The 19,535-nt window shown below is 37.4% G+C and overlaps 1 protein-coding gene across 1 annotated transcript in view; it reads right to left on the reverse strand.

Annotated features, from left to right (window-relative positions):
• Positions 1–1,161: 1,161 nt before the first annotated feature.
• Positions 1,162–19,535, reverse strand: part of CRISPLD1 (cysteine rich secretory protein LCCL domain containing 1) — a 55,081-nt gene continuing 36,707 nt past the window's right edge. The window contains exons 13-15 of the mRNA XM_072411037.1: positions 14,366–14,441; positions 10,545–10,678; positions 1,162–4,295 (exon numbers count right to left, since the gene is read on the reverse strand). Of these exons, the coding sequence (XP_072267138.1) occupies positions 4,244–4,295; positions 10,545–10,678; positions 14,366–14,441 (262 nt within the window). The 3' untranslated portion in view covers positions 1,162–4,243. The remainder of the gene's footprint in view (positions 4,296–10,544; positions 10,679–14,365; positions 14,442–19,535) is intronic.

The raw sequence follows: 19,535 nt of genomic DNA on the forward strand, positions 1-19,535 counted from the left end.
GAGGAACAGCCATTGAAGCACATAGTAACAATACGCATTTTTCTGACGCTTTCCAGAAATAGGGAAGAATCCTCTTAAACATACAAAATTTATTTTAATAGGGCTGTAGTTCAGATAAACATATTTACCTATTCACTTAATTTAACATCTACTTTACTAAGCAAACAGCATTTACTCCCTTAAGCCACAGAATATATGTTCTTCATATAACAACATAGTTAGAAAATTTACCTTCAGTAAGATAAGTAGGTGACAACTGTTTCTGATTGTCTTTTTGTTATATAAGCCAGGATTTTCACCCCAAAAATTCAATGAACCCCCACACCTTATCCTGCTTTCAAATTGTCCCCATGTTGCAAACAAATACCATCTTGGGTGCACATGCATGACAGTAAATTATTTAGAAATACCCATCTATGTGTGTGAAAACATGCAATTACTCCTAACATTTGCTTGACCTACACAACCTTTAGCTTCCAATGATTACTTCTCCATCCACAATTAAAAAATATCTTGACTATTTTTCCAAGATGTCACCAAAAAGCACAAATCATCATTTGTTTATAAAAAATACTATTAATCTTTTTCATATCTCAGTGTTATGGATTCCCAGCAGCCTTTTTATATTTTCTCCAGAAAAGTTTTTAAACTGGGTGGGAAGAGGTTGTAGTTGGCCCCTGTATTGTGACCCGGCTTTTTGATAATCACCCAAAAACAGCTGGGTAGGTACTGGGGAGTTCCGGGTGGTGCATCCAGCTAAAAGGGTCTGGGGAGAACACTGTCCATGCATTTCCTCCAATCAGGGTTACATGGCATTTTTGGGGTGGGTTTTCTGATGGTAACAACAATGGACCATGGTTGTGCTACATGCGTTTAAATGACAGGCTCCATCTGAAGCTGATAAGCAGAAACCAAAATGGGAGATAGTAACAAAACATTTTCACCCCTATAAAAGTAAGTGTATGAAGAATCTTCATTAGAGGTAATCAATATTAAATAGGCTACAGATTAAAAAATAACAAGAAGACATTTAAAAATGACGTGTTAAAGCTTACATGATATTTCAGTGGTTGGATATATTACATATACTTTAATGTTGGTTTGTCAGCTAATTCAAACAATGTCTGAATAAATGAAGACTTAAAAGATGAAGATGGCAAGTCTTTTATGACATATTTATTAGAATATCTCTAACAGAATATAAAACGTAGAAGCATTTATCATTACACAAATGTGCCAGAAAAACATTTTAAAATAGTGCTCCTAATATGAGTTACAGAGCATCGGAAGATTTTAAAAAAGAAACTCATCTGTAACAACTTCTAGCTTTATTATTACACATTTCAATGACATTTTTGTACCAACATGTGGTAAAACATATATAACTACCATTTTTCAATGTAAAACGAATAGACTGCATACCAAAACTGAATGCATATTAACTGTATCATAAACTACTATGCTGTACACTTCCTGGCCTGCAGGAATATTTGCCAGGTTATTACAAAAAGTTGCAACTTTATATAGAGTAATTTATTTCATCATAAAAAAAATAACAGACACAAACCTATTTGAATATATAAACAATATTTACATAATATAAATTCTAAAATTCCAAACAATTCAAAAACTTTCTTTTATGAAATAGCAGCAATGAATGATCCACTGTGAGTAAAACATACTTCTATTTTATGAGTTGCTACCTAATTTAGGGCAAACTTTGATAACTTACGGTAAAGTGGTGAGAAAGTGGATCATTAAAGGGACAAGTGATTAGAGAAATAAATTGTTTTATTGTCAACAGCAATTAAATCAGGTCCTTTTGTTCATTTTATAATTCTGACTGCTCCCACTGCTTCTGCCTGCTGAAGTTTTGATGTTGGTGAGACAGAAGCATTATGTAAAGTGAGGGAAGGAGATTGTTGGGGGAACTTCAAAGTAACTAGAACCACACACATGACTGTTACCCCCTTCCCTACATATAGCTAGAGCAAGTTAAGGAGAACCAAGGCTTAAAGAAGTAGCGGCCATCACTGTCAAGGCGTCATTTTGAATTGTAGGCTGATTAGCTGTTATCTGACCTAGTGACTAGTAACTGAAAAAGTTACTGGATCCGTTTGTATCTGTATGACAGCAAGCCAGATTTGCATTTTCAGTATTAGGTTAGCAATGATGCCTACATTGCTATTAAACAAATGCAAAGGTTTCATTTAGAAGATTTGAAGTAGGGCAGAAATTGGGTAATCTTATCAGATATGGTAAAACAAAAATAATATAAGGACCTTTTACTCTGATCCAGCACCAGTTCACAAACCAAACAGGAGACTATGGTCATACCATAATGCTAACATTAATGCATAATACATTATGCTTTAAGACATTACATTCTATATGCTCCACACCTTTTCTGCTGCCGCTATAGGGTATACAGGGTGCCCATCTGCTTGCAGGACTTCATGAGATTTGGAACTTTATTACAATCTCTGGTTATGAGCTGCACAGGCACGTAAATTATTTTAATCTCCAATCCTATACTCCCTGTCCTTGCTCCTCCGCTGTACACCACACGGCTCCTGCTCCAAAACCACCCGGGCTTTGATTCTTCTCATATTACTTTCAAATCTATCCTATAGAAGACCATCCACTGTTGGGACACATTAAATAGCCTCCTCCAACAACTACTGGAGGTTTCTCCATGCAAATGTCAAAGAAGAAGAGCTAGGACAACAGACTTCTTTAGCAGTGACAGCGTGGTTTTCGGGAGTTGCAAATTTTATATACCGGTTCAGTCAAGACAGGTATGTGAAAGACTTGGTGATTGCCACAAGATCGTGACTGTACACTTTGTTCTTACATATCATGTAAATCCTTATCTAAAAAAGGAGGTAAAAACCTTTACCGGGGTGTCAGATATTGGACTGCACATTGGCCAATTTCTATTGGACAAAATTTAAAAATGATGCCTTTTTTTTTTCTATTTCTTCCTAATAAGTGGGCATTTTTACATTACATTTTTATGGGCATGGGCAATAAGTATCTGATCAAAAGAAGAATGTTTTCCCTTCTGATTTGTTTTTATGAAGAAAAGTAGCTGAAATTTAGCAAGAACAAGCAAATGTTTTTAAATTTACAAAACTAAGGGCACTTTAATTCCGGTATGATAAAGATATCAAAACAAAATGTATCAGTATTATTTAGGTCAGTGGTCGCCAGCCTTTTGGACGTCATGGACCACTAACTCTACTCTAGACTGCACATGTGCGGGGAGCCGTGTGTTACTCAACGGGGAAAAAACTTCCCCAAGGGTGACATCATGATGCCAGAACCTGCCCACCACCCTGAGCCTGCGATTTATATGGGAGACATGGGCCACGGCTCTGGCCAGAGCCGCGGACCATTAAAATGTTCTCACCGGTTGGTGACCACTGATTTAGGTGACCGTTCTAGCATCCGTGTCAGCAGCACAGGAAGTAGTACCAATCAATTCAAAGAAAGGGCAATATAACTGATATCTTTTGAATTTAACCAAGGTGTGTAATACACTTACATAAAATTACATAATGGCAAATGCAAACTTACTCCTATAGTTACATGATTGTTCTCCACAAAAGTTAGGACAAAAAAAAAAGTAACTGGTAGCAGCTTCACATTTGAAACCTTTATTTTAAAAGTTGTACTTTTTTTGGATTGAAGTGATAATAGTAAGCTTCCATCTCTGATTGGGATAATGCTTAGCTGAAAGAAGACATGTCCGGCACTTAACTGTTAATTTCAGATTTATATGTTGTCAGTGACTCTCTCCATGTTCACCCTATTAGTATGATGGAAAAGTAGGGGGCATTTTTAATGAAACAGGAGCAGCTGCTTACATTAAACATTTAAAAATGTACCTATGTCTCAAATGGAACCTAACAGTATTCGGTATTACTGAATCAGCTGTTACTGTTTGCAAAGTGTTGCAATGAATGTATGTTATGTAAAGATATAGTTTTTACCACACAAGTGGAACCATATAGCTTGAATGCTGAAAGGGACATAGTACAGCAGGAGTTAATAAAATACATTAGTTTTCTTTTTAAAATTATCTGTATTCCATACTGCCAACATTTATTCTAGAATCCACATACATACTGTATTATATTAAGATGGGTACTATATACTGTACAATAACAATACATCTTTGTACAAACTTTAAAACAGTTCTCCTTTTTTTGAGCTTTCCAAGTTCTTCTCTTCATTTATTTCAGATGACTGCAAATATTCTGAAAGCCTTACTGCCCAGTGGGTTATGTAAACTGCAGAAACAAAAAAAGAAAACACCTTTAGTAAAGCGAAATTTTTTTTTATTAAACAGGATTTATATAGTGCCAACATATTACACAGTGCTGTACATTAAATAGAGGTTGAAAATGACAGATGAACACAGACAGTGACACAGGAGGAGGGGACCCTGCCCCGAAGAGCTTACAATCTAGGAAGTGGGGGAAGTAACACACTATAGGGGGGAGAGATATAGTGGTGGGAAGTAGTGATGGTTTCAAAACAGAAGATGACGGGTAGGCAAGTTTGAAAAGATTGGTTTTGAACGCTCTCTTAAATGAGCAGAAAGTAGGAGCAAGCCGAAAAGGATGAGGAAGACCATTCCAGAGAGTTGGGGCAGCTCTAGAAAAGTCTTGGGGCCGTGCATGTGATGAGGTTATGAGTGAGGAGTTATTAGTAGGTCATCGGAGGAGCGGGGAGAGCGGCTGGGGGAGTATTTTTGTTTATCAGGTCTGAAAGGTAAGTGGGACAAGAACTGTGGACGGATTTGAAGGCAAAGCAGAGGAGCTTGAATTTGATTCTAAGGTGAAATTGAAACCTAAGAAAAGAACTACAAAGAGATGCAGCAGCGGTGAGAAGGATGGATGAGTCTGGCTGCAGCATTCATGATAGATTGTAGAGGAGAGAGTCAGGTTAGAGGAATACCAGAGAGGAGGAGGTTACAGTAGTCCAGACGAGAGATGATAAGAGCATGTACAAGGAGTTTGGTGGTCTCTGGGGGCAGGTAGGGGGTTCGTAGGTATGTGGTTTGCCAAATGTTGCAGATTTTGGAAAGATTGGATGATGGTTAGGATGTTTATTAAATACATTCAGACTTCAGCAGCACCAGCTGTTTTAATGCCTTACAGAGGTATTTGCAGAGTGTATTCTTATGATTTTTTATTAGATGCAACCATTAGGGTAGAAACATAAGCCCCTAAATTTAGGGCTGCATGCCACAGCTAGGACATATGTATATATATATATATATATATATATATATATATATATATACCTGGTAATGGTAGCAGGGAGGCCCTCTAGTCACTGTAAGTAGCCAAAGATAGGCAGGGACAGCATACTTCACCTTTTATAAGACATGTTTGTCATCTGTCATTGGAGGAACAGTTGCTGGGCTTTCAGCATGACAAGTAAAGAAAGCCCAGCAAGATTAAGTCTGAATGCCAGATGTTTGGACTACATGCCTAGCAGAAGGGCAGAAAAAGAAACTGTATCTCAAGTGTTGGATGAACAAATAGTCCATGAGGCACACTGCCTTTACACTATTTATGTTGGTGGGTCCTCAGTCTGATGGTACCATTGGGGAATCCTCAATGTCTACAAAGCTGTAGCTCTTCTAAATAATATGTTTTATCATGTTATTGTAAAAGCATGTGACCACCATATTGCCACAAAACATTTGCATGGATCTTGGTATGTGATACCTATATAATAAAGCCAGATAAAACAATTTGGAGTGCTGGTGATTTTTATACTTTGCTGCTGAAAGGAAATAACCATAAGGAACTGTGTAGATAGATGCAAACCCCTCAAAACATAGTGGGACCTCTTCCACAACTAGAAGTTCTGCACTGTTAAAAATTGGTTGGCAGGATTGTGGAAAGTGTAAATCTATAACCTAGGTTTCTCCCCTATTCATGGTATGGGGCTCTAGGTTTGAGAACTAATACTGAGAAAAGCAATATCATCTGTTCCTTTCCTGGAATTACCTTGCAACACAAACCTCACTTTCTTCACTCACCCACTCTCTGGAGGTGAAAGTACCTCTTTAATTTATATTTTAGCTCCTGGAGCTTTTGTAGAGCTTTGGGTGGGAATAAGTCTCCATTTCTAGGTCCACATATTACTTTGTAACCAGATCTTTTCTATAGCTCTGCACATTTCCTTACATATATGTGCTGATACACAAGGATCTCTCTCCTTCTCTCTTTGGCAGTGTGCTGCTGTGTAAAAAGTCTGGGTGCTGTTTAAACACTAAAAAGGTCCATGTGTTTTCTGTTTGTTTTTGGATCCCAATAGGGTCCACCCCGTTAGTCGGGTATTGACCTGAATTTAGCTGCCCCAATGAGCAGATGTTTAATATAGGCTATAAATTTGCTAAATAAATAGTTTTTGCATCGAGAACTGTTTGTCAGCTGTAATGTCGTGCAAGACAAACCTAAAGTGGTCTTAAATTGGTCTTTACATAGCTATCTGTAAGAAATGGAAGAAACTGTAATGTAAACCTTTCAGTATCTGCTGAATTTTGAAGTGTTGTCAGGCATTTGGTGTCTGCTGAGAAGTTATAAAAGCAAAGTGATAGCTTTATCAGCATGGTCTTGCTTCTACACTGTCCAGTCAGTAGTAACCTAATGAAGGGAAAGGGAAGTCAGAGACCTGGCTATGCTATTTGGAAAGTGTAGCTGGACTAAGGCTGCACTGGTAATCTTTAACAAGTTAACCTGCCACAATCTTTCTGTGTATTTATCATCTTGCTAGACTGTTTTATACTACACAGTAACCAAAGCTACATCTATTCTGTGGTTTCTTTTTCACATTTTTTTCTTCATTAACTAAGCCATGTACTGTGATGAATAATGTAACTTTAGTACAGGGAAAGCCAAACTGGTTTCTATTGTGCTCTAAATCTGAATCTAAATAAAACATTCAAATCTGAAAAAGACACAATTTTATAAGTGTAAAATGCAAAGTGTTTCCCAGCTGCTATGCTGGCATGGCACCAGGACATAGCATTTCCTATGACCTCTTGGCTTAATCTCTGCTGGCTGCACAGATTAGGTGACATAGCCTTTCCATACAAGAAAAACCTATCTTAAAAAAAATGTAACCAGGCAGGACTTTATTGCAGAAAGAGACAGGCAATGCCCCTTCTGCAATAAGCACTCTTACCTGCTTGATCACTATCATAATTTGTCAAAATATCTGGCATGTTCTAGCTTCCCCTGCAGTTGCCAGAATTGAATAAACTCCTGTCTGCAATGAGAGCCAATCAAGATGGCCGAAATTTGAAACAAGGAAAGGAAAAAAAGAAGAGGTTAGTGGCACCAGTGACGGAATGGGGACAGGTGAGTATAAACAGAGTTTAGTTCCCCTTTATTATCTTGTTATGCTCATAAAGTTGCATATGGGACAGAAACCATCACTGCACATCTCTGCCAGCCATGCCTTGTGTTCTGCCTTCTCCATTACCAGACAGCTGCAATTAGAAAAGCAACTAGCAAGTATACGATAAGAGAACAGAGTGGCAGGACTAGGTTTGGGAAAGAACCACCCAATTTCCCACCTGCTCTTGGCAAATGAAGTATTTCCTACAGAACAAGTCCTGTAAGGCAAGGACCACATAATTTCCTGCAGATACCAGCATTGCCTTCATCACCTCTAACTAATTCTGAATGACAATTGGAACAGTCCCTGCAAGATGGCATATGGATACTATGAAATATATCTAAAGCTAACAGAGATTTTCAAGTGAGCATACCTGCACAATTTTTAAGCTGCAATTCCTTCTATGCATAAAAACAAAAACTTTTAGTACTGCAAAGTAAATGTAGAATTAGATGCTATTTCATTACATATAGACAAAACCTGAGTTTTTTCCTTTAAAAAGCTACCTAAAATGCATACAGAATTTCATATGCACCTAGTATTAAGGCTTAACCGATCAGCTTAGAATACTTAAAGTAAGCAAAGCCTAGATGGAGACTGTGAGCTTCAGTGAATGACTGGTTTTCTTCACTCATTGCGTGCCTATGGAAAAATAGTCTTCAGATGCTTAGAGGAAAGTATCGTATCAAATATTACATTATACACAGAGGGAGAAGTGAACCGCAGAGCTGTTCTGACCTATAAGCAGCTTGTTAGGCTATGATTTATGGGATTACAGGAGACAAGCATTTATGGTACCACAGCTTCTCCAGAATTCACCTAATACCATCAGTTACACAATTTAAGAAGTAACAATGGTGAGTCTATTCAGCTCTTTGCATACAAACACAAACATGCATTTGTGTGAATTTATGTCTTTCATTGGCTATGATTAGGAATAATTAAACTTCACTTTTACTACTTTATACTAATTATACTCATTGCTACTTGCAAAAGTTCTGTTAGCTCAATGCATGTAACAGTTAGCAGAACTATATTCATAGCCATATTGTGGAAGTATGGAGGACTACAAGTGTAATATTCTGTGATTTGGTAAGGTATTTATATTATATAACATTTTAAATGTGTGCTATTCCATTGTTAAAGAGCCAGTCCAACAAAAGTTCCACATATATGTGGAAAGTAATTTATTTCTCCCAATGTAATGTGTAATTTCGGTTCTATTCTTTAATTGGAAAAAAATCTTCCTTCAGTCAGGAAAAAAGGGTATAGCTTCTAGGTGGAGGAGACTTTTATACTGGCTGGAACCCTGAGACATGCATTCAAACTGAATTACATTTTGGTACAACAAATAATGAAAACTGTCTCCCAACGCCTAATAGGCTATATTGGTACCTTTCTAACCCCTTGTCCAATATATGTATAACAACATATAACAATTTCCCCTGTAATTTTAGCACAATAATGACTGGGTAAAGATTTGTTAGAAAGTGAAACAATTTCAGGTACTTAACTAGCAGAAGAATGTTTTGAGAAGTAAATATGGTGTGGAAAGTCAACTGAAGTAGAGGGGAAATGTTGATTTTAGGTCCACTTAAATTACAGAAACTAATATCTCCCAGGTAGTAATGATAATATATATTACAATGTAAAAGAACATATTTATTACACTAATGAGGTTCGGTAAAGTTCTGCATCAGGAATGGAGATATCTATGCATCTTATGTCTCAGAGTCCAAAAAGAGTACATGTGCATGTTAGAGGTAGAGTGTGATCAGGTGAATAACAGATGGCCGTATCAGAGTACCAACTTTATGAGAGATTCACTCAAACTATGCAGGCAAGTGAGATTAAAGAAATCTGGTAAACTGTCCAAATATTTTCTTTGGATAGTGGGATAGTGATATTATAACTGGAAGCAGAGAAGGACAATGGGGAATCATTGTCATTTTTAGAATATTGCATTTGCTGAACCTAAAAAAAATGGTTAGAAATTTTAGGGGGTGATAGATTGCTTAAGAGTACCTAATAGTTTCTAATGCCCAACGGAAATGGTGTGATTGAGGAAGCTGATCACAGATTGTGTATAAAGAAAAAAAAAGCTTTGTGCTGAGATCTGGCTCAAGTAATGTAGGCCATGTCCTAAGAAAAGTGCCATGGCCTAAGAAAAGCTTTGAGATGAAAATAAACGGACAGAAAGGGCATTCCTATCTAGTTCCATTTCAGGGAATTGCAAGACATGTTAATTAAGCTGCACACAGTTCCACAGTATATGGACGTTTATGCACTTAGACCATAAGCTATGGATTCCATGCACTGCAATGATGGCCAACATGCCTAAAACTGGTATATGTTGTTTGCAATAAAAGATGTCCAGTAGCATATTAAAAAAAAAAAATATATATATATATATATATATATATAGGTGAAAGGCCACATGACTGGGTGAGAAGGGGAGGTGGGAAGAAGGGTTAATTTGTTTATTTTTAAAATGATTGGATAAAAGGGATGGGGTGATGCTGGCCTGATGGGCGGGTCAAAGGGCAGTTATAAGGGGACACAACTGAGGGGAGAGGTCAGTTGCTGAAGAGACGGCCTGGAGAAAAGTTTTCCCACCCTCCCTCCCTAAGTTTAAGGTCTATGGGGGGTGGATTTCAGTCATGGCAGCATAGCGGTTCGTTGGTTGGTCCATGGGAGTTAAAATCAAAAACTAAATTGAGGATTGGGAACCCATCAAGGTATGGAGTTCTTGTAAATGGAGCCCCACATGACACTGGGTTGTCGTGGGGCAAGAAGGGAGCGTAAGATGCCTGCTGACTGCTCCCGAGCCGGCGTGGTAGCGGCTGGGAGCCTGTTTTTGGGGAGCGATATTTTTGGGGAAGAGTTAGTAGAAGAGGGGGTACTCTCATGGACCTTTTAATAAAAAATATAACTGTTTTGTAAATGTTTGGAAAATGTTTAAAATGGTAAAATGTGTGGAAAATGTTTTAAAATGTTTTAAATGATTGTAAAAATGTTTTGAAAATTTGATTTAAAAGGTTATAGAAATAAAATGGGCTGCTATGGCCAAAATTTTTCCTTTTATGAAGGCTTTGCTATAATAAATCATATAAATGTACCTCTCTGAAGTGATTCCATTCTGGGCTGATCCAAAGTAGTGTCTTTTCTTATCAATTGGCATAACATCCACGTAACCACCTTGATGATTGCGGACCACCCCAGCATGTAGAGCTGCTTTGCAGATGCTAGAGATCTAAAGCAGAAAGAAGCAAAAAATGTATTAACCACAAACATGTTAGTTATAATAAGATCAGAGAATGAGAAACAGGGCAAGCTGAATTGTATGCAGGAATGAAGGAGTAACCCATCTGAACAGCCATGATTCTTACACTAGTTGTCTTTTACGTCTTTTTTTCTCTTTTGTTATTACATCTTTATTCATCAGCAGACTCAACACAAGCTCCCAAACTGTAAGCAGAGTTGACTTTAGCCACCATCCTAATAACACCACCCAAATTATATTCTGTTCAGTTTTCCTAACTGGCAGTATCAGAATGCATCCATTACAACAGGTCTATGTTTCTCTTTCTTTGACAAGAAAGATATTTTTACTCATTGTCTGAACACAGAATATTGGTATGACTAAATGGTAACACTCCTAGGTTTTATTTTGGCTTGGTTGCCTTTTTCTACAGAAAAAAAGTATATTTTTCATTTTTCCTGAATTCTTTGATATCACAAAAGAAACATGGTCCATTTTCAGAAGAGAAAGATTCACATTCTTATGTCTCTTTTTTTAAAGGATCAAGATTTTTTTATTGTGCTTTTTTTTAACTTGATTCCCCTGCTGAGTTCTACATCAGACACAGTTCCCAAACAACGATGAACATCACTGGTGTTTGTTCTATAGAGGAAGCTCGTTTCACTCTGTTCCACTAGCTAAACTTTTAGGTGCACAAAACACATTACAATATATTCCTAAACACTTTGCAGATTGTGTGAATGAACCCGATGTACCAAAGCCAATATTCACGTTAGTGTCTGTGTTTGGGAGGTGGGGTCACATAAAACATATAGGTAGCATTTTAGCCTATTGTCTTCCCATGGAGCCCCTCTGTTCAGGTTCTTTTTATAATATATTGGACCAGAACCTCTGTTTCACAGTCCAAAACAATAGTAAACATAGGCAGGATTTTCACAGTTCTACTTGTTGAATACTGTACTGCAAAGCATATTGATGATGATATGTACTGTTCAATATCCCAAAGCAACCAACCAGCCTTTGGTGTATGGAAGTCACATCAGACGAATAGGTCCGAAATGCCTAAAATTACTTTTTAAAGGATCTAAATTACCCAATAAAATTCTAGTCTGAATAGTAAAATGTCTCGGTATAGTCCAAAGCAACTGTGAGCAAAGCCTCCTTGTGGTTGTTAGATTTTTTTTAATAGTTTACTATGATAAGTAGTATCCAAAATATACTGAGCCACACTTTTAGTAGACTCAATTTTTTTTTGTAAAAACCTATGAGCAAATTAACTTTATGATAAAAATGATCAGGTTATAAAATTAAAGGAACAACATTTTCTTTTTAAAGTACTTTCACAGACAAGGCTTAATGGACCATAGCACATTCCCTTCTCTTCAAGAAAAATTGGGAACATTACAGAATCCTTATGTTTAACAAAGTGCCAGTTTACACACCATAAAAATGTACACTCTAAAAAATCAACCTAAAACAGTGTGAGGACTAAATTTAACCCCAAACTTAAAAGTGCCCTCTTAAGTTAACAAAAGTGATCCAGGATATCTTCTGTAACACAATTTTTACAGGTCTAGACTCATGTCTAAGCTTAAATGCCAGCTAAGGGCAGAGGTCAAGAAGGTCCCTAACTCTAGGTCAAAAAGGTTTAACTTTTCACAGTCTTCTCATACAGTAGCCTTAAAAGCTTTAGTGAAATACCAGATTCAGACTGGAGTTGGTATCATATAACCTAAGTGAGCCCTTTTAAGGATAGTTTGTTATTTCAACACAACAGGTGTCTTAGGTAGTAAGCTCTTATAAAGCTGACAAAGATATTCCAAGCTGACGGTACTTAGCTGTAAAAACAGCCCTGTACACTTTATACCGGGACGATATTCAGTGACTTGCTCACTGAATAAAATCACGTTAAAGGATATGTAAACCTAAACTGGGTGAGATTTAATATGCTAAAGTACTTTGTATCAAATATTTTTTGTTTTACTTTATTTTCATTTTTGGTTGTATCTCAGTGATGCTGATTTCCCACAATCTCCTTCATGCAAATCAAACATTCATTACAGCGTCTGCTGCATCATTACTCAGGACTGGCTTCCTCATAATGACAAAAATGGATCATTTTTCCACCATGAAGATTGGGGTGGTCACTTGCTGGGCATGATTATTTAAAGTTCTCCAATACTGGAGATGATAGACTATCATGGGAGAACCTGAGTAATCCAGCAAATCGATCTCTTAAAAACCATTGCTATTAGTTGGCAAATATTTCAATCCTGAACCAGACCCATTCCAGGTTTGCTAAATCACCCATGTTCTCTTACAATAGTGTATCTTCTCCAGTCTTGGAGAGTTTTATAAATCAGGCTTGTTGTCTCTATTGGAAGTGAATAAGATGGAGAGACAACCTAGGAGAGCCCTTAAGAGATAGGGACAGAGAGTCATCACTCCATAACAGAACGTGCCGGAACAAGGACTTTTAAAGATCCCCAGGTATTTTAATAAAAACTATAGATTTTAAAGGATTTAAAATGACATTTGGAATTACATCAACATAACAAAGGTTATATATTTTAGGACTGGGTTTTCATTTTTTTCTGAATGCAGTAAAAGTGCCCTGAATTCTTATTGAACTGTTGAGACACAATCACACGCTGACCAAATCGTTTGTGCCAAGTAATCTGATATTACAATGTTGATACAAGTAAGTTGTACTTTATGTACAATTGCATAGGATGCCAGAATGATTTTTAAGACCTAACTTCTCCATCCAAACTTTTTTTAATAGACTAGTGAAGGGTTAGGACCTCTGTTTCCTCCAAATTGTACTTTTTTATGGATCATCAGATCTTTGGGTAGCAATATAGGGGATACAAACAGAAAAAATAAGCAAACCTTTAGGTAAACCCTAACTGATTAACATTTAGTCTTCTAAAGCAGCGCTTGACAACCGGTGGTCCGCAGAAGAGAAGTTTTAGTGGTCTGCAGAAAAATTACCTGTTCGGTGCGCCCCCCAGCGGGGTCCTTCTCCTGACCTTGCTAATCATGTCCCTCGTAGTCTCAGCCTTGCGCTACTGTTCCCCCAGGATGTTTAGTAAGCATGTCTGAGCCTGCGATGGGAGAGTTGGCAGGTTCTGGCATCATGGCGTCACTCTGGTGGACGTTTCTTCCTCTTTGAGTGACACACAGCTCCCTGCGCATGCATGGGATTTAAAACTATGAATTTCAAGCAGCTGGTATATTTTAATTTGTAATTTTTTTTTGTTGCATTTCAGCAGGGTTGAGCTCCTAAAACCTCTTTGAAGCTATTTCTATATGCATAGACTCTGAAGATGGTGGCATTTCTAAGGGCAGTTTCTAGATGATGACCACAGTGGTCTATGTCTGCATAATATGTTCTGAAATGGCCATTGTATTCTCTATTGGAAGACTATGAGACAAGGTGCAGGAATACAATTGGCATATACTAATTGAGGCTGTCACACTATAAAAGGAAGTGACTAAAATAAGCACCTTTGTTGCAGGCCCAGTCAATAGTTTTTTAGTGAAGGCTGCAACTCTAACAAGACTAACAATGACTTTAAATATTCCTTTTACTATAAGAATTTGGTGGTTGGGTTTACATATTCTTAAAAGCTTTAATCTTTATAGGTACATCATACACCTAATGAAAATACTTACATCAGAATATATCCGTGTTCCAAAAACACGAGCATAATGTGGACTTGCTTGGGCACAATTACGTGGACAGTACACTCTAGGAAAAAAAAACATAGTGTTACCATAGCATCATGTATCATTAACCTATGAACCTACTTAACTTACTGTCCAAGCTCTAGAGGTAAATTAGGGACAAATGTATATCTATATACAATCCAGCTGCCCATTTGCCCCATGTACACAGAAAAAGAAGAGCTAATATGTGAGACCACTTGTCAGTGATGTCGATGTGTCCATGTAACTATGTTAGTCAATAACCGTTCAAGGGTCCTATAATTACTACAAGAATTCTCATCATATCATCATATTACCTGCTGCATTGCAAAACACAAAAAAGACCAAGTTTTTAGTTTTTTACATAATGGAGAGCTAGGGGCCAACTTTATTCTATTCTTCAATAAGTTGTGTAGGCAAAGTAATGTTCTTCCAATTTAAACACTGAAAATACATTCCAACCATGATAGAGAGGAAAGTGTTAGATACAGATTTTTATAGCAAAATGGGGCAGCTCGGTGGCTCAGAGGGTTCCACACAGGTTCCAATCTCGAATCTCAACCAGGGCATTATCTGCATGGAGTTTAAAGGTTCTCCCTGTGTTTGTGTGTTTTTTCTCTGGCTACTCTGGTTTCCTTCCACATTCCAAAAACATGTAGTAATGTTAATTAGCTTTCCCCCAAATTCACCCTAGACTCTAATAATTACATATGAAAATGTTAGGGGCATTAGATTGTGAGCTCCTTTGAGGGACAGCTAGTGACAAGACTATGGACTTTGTAAATTGCTGCGTAATATGTTGGCACTAATACTGACAAAGTTTTGTGCTTTTTGGGATGGTTTCCCTTCACACACTGTCAGATAGTGGTAGAACCTGACAAATGTATGAATTATTTCTAGTTCTAAAAGATAAAAAAAAACATAACTACAATAACATTTGGACTGTAGTTAAGCTTTGTAGTAAACAGGTGAAAAGACTCCAAATAAAAGCAAATACAACAAGATCTTGTGATATACCTTGTTAGTTGGAAATCCTTTTTTATATACCATTGGACAGCACATAGCAGTTAAGGGCTTAAACTGGACTGCATCAGGAAAATCAACTCGCAGTAACAAAGTAAAACTAGAATTACACAGAGGTTTCTTCTAACATGTGGCATCCAAGGCCCCTTTTAGATTCTTCAATTGTGTACAGTTCAACCCTGAGGTTGTTAAGTTAAAACCTCAGCTGTGCTCAACATAAAGTTTGGTGTGGTCCACTGTTTTCAGGTAGTTGATGTATTGAGGGGAGCAAACACAACTATTGTCAACCATTGTTCAACTGCTGTTGAAGTTGGTTGAATTCAAGTCAGTGGAAGCTGTTGACTATTCAAGAGTGGCCAGAAGCGACATGTTGCGTTCAGCAACTGAAACCTCAACTTCACTGCAGCCAGAACCACCTGCACCAAGTGGTTCCCAACCACTTACTTTCAGCTGAAGTGCTGGGAGTCTGTTTGAGCCAAAGTAGTAGTCTGGTTGATTAATGAGGTCATCACGCACGTCTGAAATTAGCCTAATGGTTCCTGTTCCCAAGCGGTTCAGCAACACATTTATCTGTATGTGCATGCAGCCCAAGATCCTATATTTCTGATACACTTCTGGTACAAAAGTGTAATAAACCAGCTAAGTGAAACCTTGGGATTAATTATTGAGAGAGAGGTCATTTTGCCTGATAGAAACTTTAAAACTTTAACACAGCCACCTGATAAGGGGAATACCACTGATCTATTATTTGATTTTGGCTGTGATTTTTTCTGTACACAGCTAAAAAGTTATCACGTTAAAAAGGAGACCAGCGATCCACCTGCTGGCTGGATAAATGACACCATTATATTCATTATGTGTTCTGTATGCATGTCCAGCTTCCTATATCTTACTTTTTACTTACCACAATATACAAAGAAATACTGTGTACAAAACCAATCTAAACATCATTTAAGAAAAATGGTAGTATTAGGGACAATTAGAGCAAGGTTAGGACACTAAAATTACCTAGGAGAGGATATACAATAGCTTTTTATTTGAGCTGAATTCACAAATGTGTATTTAAGTCCTTTTGCTTGTGCAAAGCCACATGTCCGTTTTCTTGGGAAAAGTTCAGAAAAAGAACCATTAATGCAATCCATATATTCTTCTTCAGTAAATCAGCAGTGCCAGCATCAGGGCTACAGTGCATATCAGATTACTTAATTTGAAACTTCATTCACTGGTGAACTAGAAGGCAGACTACATGAACTAGCCACAGGCATAATAACCTGCGCGTAGGAGGGGATTTCAGTGGACCTATAATCATAACAAATAACACAGTTTCAAATTGCAGCTTTAAGAGAATTTGGAGCAAGTCCGCGCTGCCACAAAGACATTCCATGGATTATTTACACTTAAAACCTCATTCTGGCACACATATGAAACATCTAATATGGCTTTAATAGAATGAGATGGTTAAAACATTAATATTTTTCCTGAAAGGTCTCAAAAGGGGCATCCAAATTATTTTTACACATTCACCATTTACTTTCTTCACATATGTACCAATACAGAAGACTGCCAAATGCAAATTCCTTTTTTTAAACAAAAAGTGGTAAATCCTTTAACTACGGTACAGCAGCTATGCCTACCAACAAACGTAATCTACCCCATTCCTGCTGAACACCTCTTCCCTGGAATGACCACCATCAAAGTAGACCTGAGGATTTGAAGAGGAAGACCAAACCCCTTCTCCATTAAAAGTGCTCCACAAAATACATATATGCTCTACTAAAAATATATTTACTAAATGTTTCTCTTTTACAGTTTTTCTATCTACGTGTTACTGTTTCCTACTCTGTAACTGATGAAGCAATGGGCCTGATTTATCAAAGACCTCTAACCCTGGATAAAGCAGACTTTTATGGGGGAACCTGGGTTCCAGATTTGCTGGATCGCCCATGATAGTCCACTTTCACCAGTATTATAAAGCAGAAAAGGTTTGTAAATGAAAAACAAGCAAAGTTTCAAACTTTTTTTGTTTCATCACCCATATATGTCTGATTTTCAAGGTGACCTTGATATCAGAACCTGCAACAGAATTTATCAATTATAATATTGGGTACGTTTGCTGAAATTCATGACATTGCTTGTGATCTTTGTGCATATGAATAGGAGTAAAATGTGTATAAGGAAGGTCACTTTCAGAAAGCCGTTACAAGGTTGTCAGTAAGCTTTAGCAAAGTCTACAGAAGCTTCCTAAGAGATTGGTAAAATGATAGTCACTAATCCACATATGTGTGTTTAATATCCCAAAACTGAAAGCCAATGCTCTGAAAAAGTTTTCTTTGTACACTGATCTAATATAAGCTGAAGAACTGTCAGTTAATTATCCAATGGAGAATTTGATGAGAGCCCTTCAGCACCTAAAAAGACATTATTCACAAAATCACACAATATGTTCCTAAAACATATTCATTTCAGCAATGGGGCAAAATTAGTAGGGCATTAGAGAAAGTACATGACTTTACAGGAAACCAAAATTTGCATATGGGATTTTCTAGACCTCCCCAAATGTTAATAATTTACCCAGTTAATAGTTTTTAGGTAGTGACTGGTGTACATTAAGTATACATCAGGTTCCCTGCCTTCGTAAACTAAAATTTTCACAGCTGAAGAGTAAAACAATTTTTAGGCAACATTCCAGCTGTCATATTATAGAAGAATTTACTCAGGCAGCTGCAGTTTTATGTTTGTAAGGTCTATGTCCCATCCTTCAATCAGCACAGATAATTTTCCTTCATGAATTACGTCATTCAGTAATTATATTTCAAAATTAGCATTAACAACCCTCCCATAAGTCTTCCTTAAATTTACTGGAAGTGACAGGAATTCATTATTTTCTCTTTGCAAGCTATACCTAAAGGTTAAAAGCAGGGTAATCCTAATTGTCTTTTCTAGGAATTTCAAGTGCAAAAATGCACAAGATTATCATATGATATGAAAATGACGGCTGAAGAATGATGTAAAACATCTGGAATAATCAGTGCAAATCAGCACATATTAATTTTTTTATTCTTCTTTCATACATAGACATGCAAAATAGATACATTCACTATGTTTCCAAGTGGGAGAGGAGGATGGTGGTGAAGCAATGAACCAATGGTCATTAGGAAATTTTGCCTTTTATTGTGCTGGAATGATAAGATTTGTAACATGAAATCATATAACTGGACGCAGGGTGAGAATAGTTGAAATTTCCGGAAATTTGTCATATGTCGGCCCAACAGCATACTCTGTGTCTGGCTGCAAGCTATCCTGGGGTTAGGGAACTGATTTGATTAAGGCAGAGAAATGTTCACTACCTGGAGGCACAGCAAGGATGATTGCTTTGCAGACTACAGACATATTAACTGCCCTATTGATAAACCTAAGGCGCTCTTGGGCTCCCCATGGCACAGCTCTCCAACAACAATGTAGGGGGCCACTACTTAGTCTACTAAGACAATAAGACCAAAAGGCAAAAAAAATGCTCATGAACAAATGACCTCAGTCTCCCCAGAAATGTTTTCAGCTGAGTGGGGAACTGTAGGTGCGTGGTCAAAAATGGGTGTAAGAACAGGTGACAAATTTAGTGTTCCAAGTTGTTGCCATAGAAAGACATTACCCCTATAATACTGTCCTACAAGTATGTCCTATTTTTCCAATGTCTTTGTATTATGCTTCATGTCCAGTGCCCCTGTATTGTGACCCAACTTTTCAGTAACTTCTCAAAAATAGTGGTTACTGAAAAGTTAAAGGAGAACAGGGAAAACACTGGAAGTTAAGTAGACAACTAGAGCCACTAAAAATCAATATGCTGGTTAGCAGTGCAGCAGGTAATAGGAACATGTCCTGAGCATTCCTTAGGAATTTAATTAAAACAAAAATGACTTGTCTGCACAGGTAAAAAATAGACATATGGCTATCCAAGTGCACTTAGGTCACCCAGAGCAATTGGCTAAATAAATCCAACCCATATCTGAAATCCAACCCATATCTCAAATTCCAAATCCCCCCCTGACATATATCTAACTGTTAACAACACTGTTATTCGGCCCTCCCCTCAGGCACGTTGTCTTGGTGTCACCTT

Source organism: Pyxicephalus adspersus, chromosome 5 (genome assembly GCF_032062135.1).
Source record: "Pyxicephalus adspersus chromosome 5, UCB_Pads_2.0, whole genome shotgun sequence".
NCBI classification, from domain to species: Eukaryota; Metazoa; Chordata; class Amphibia; order Anura; family Pyxicephalidae; genus Pyxicephalus; species Pyxicephalus adspersus.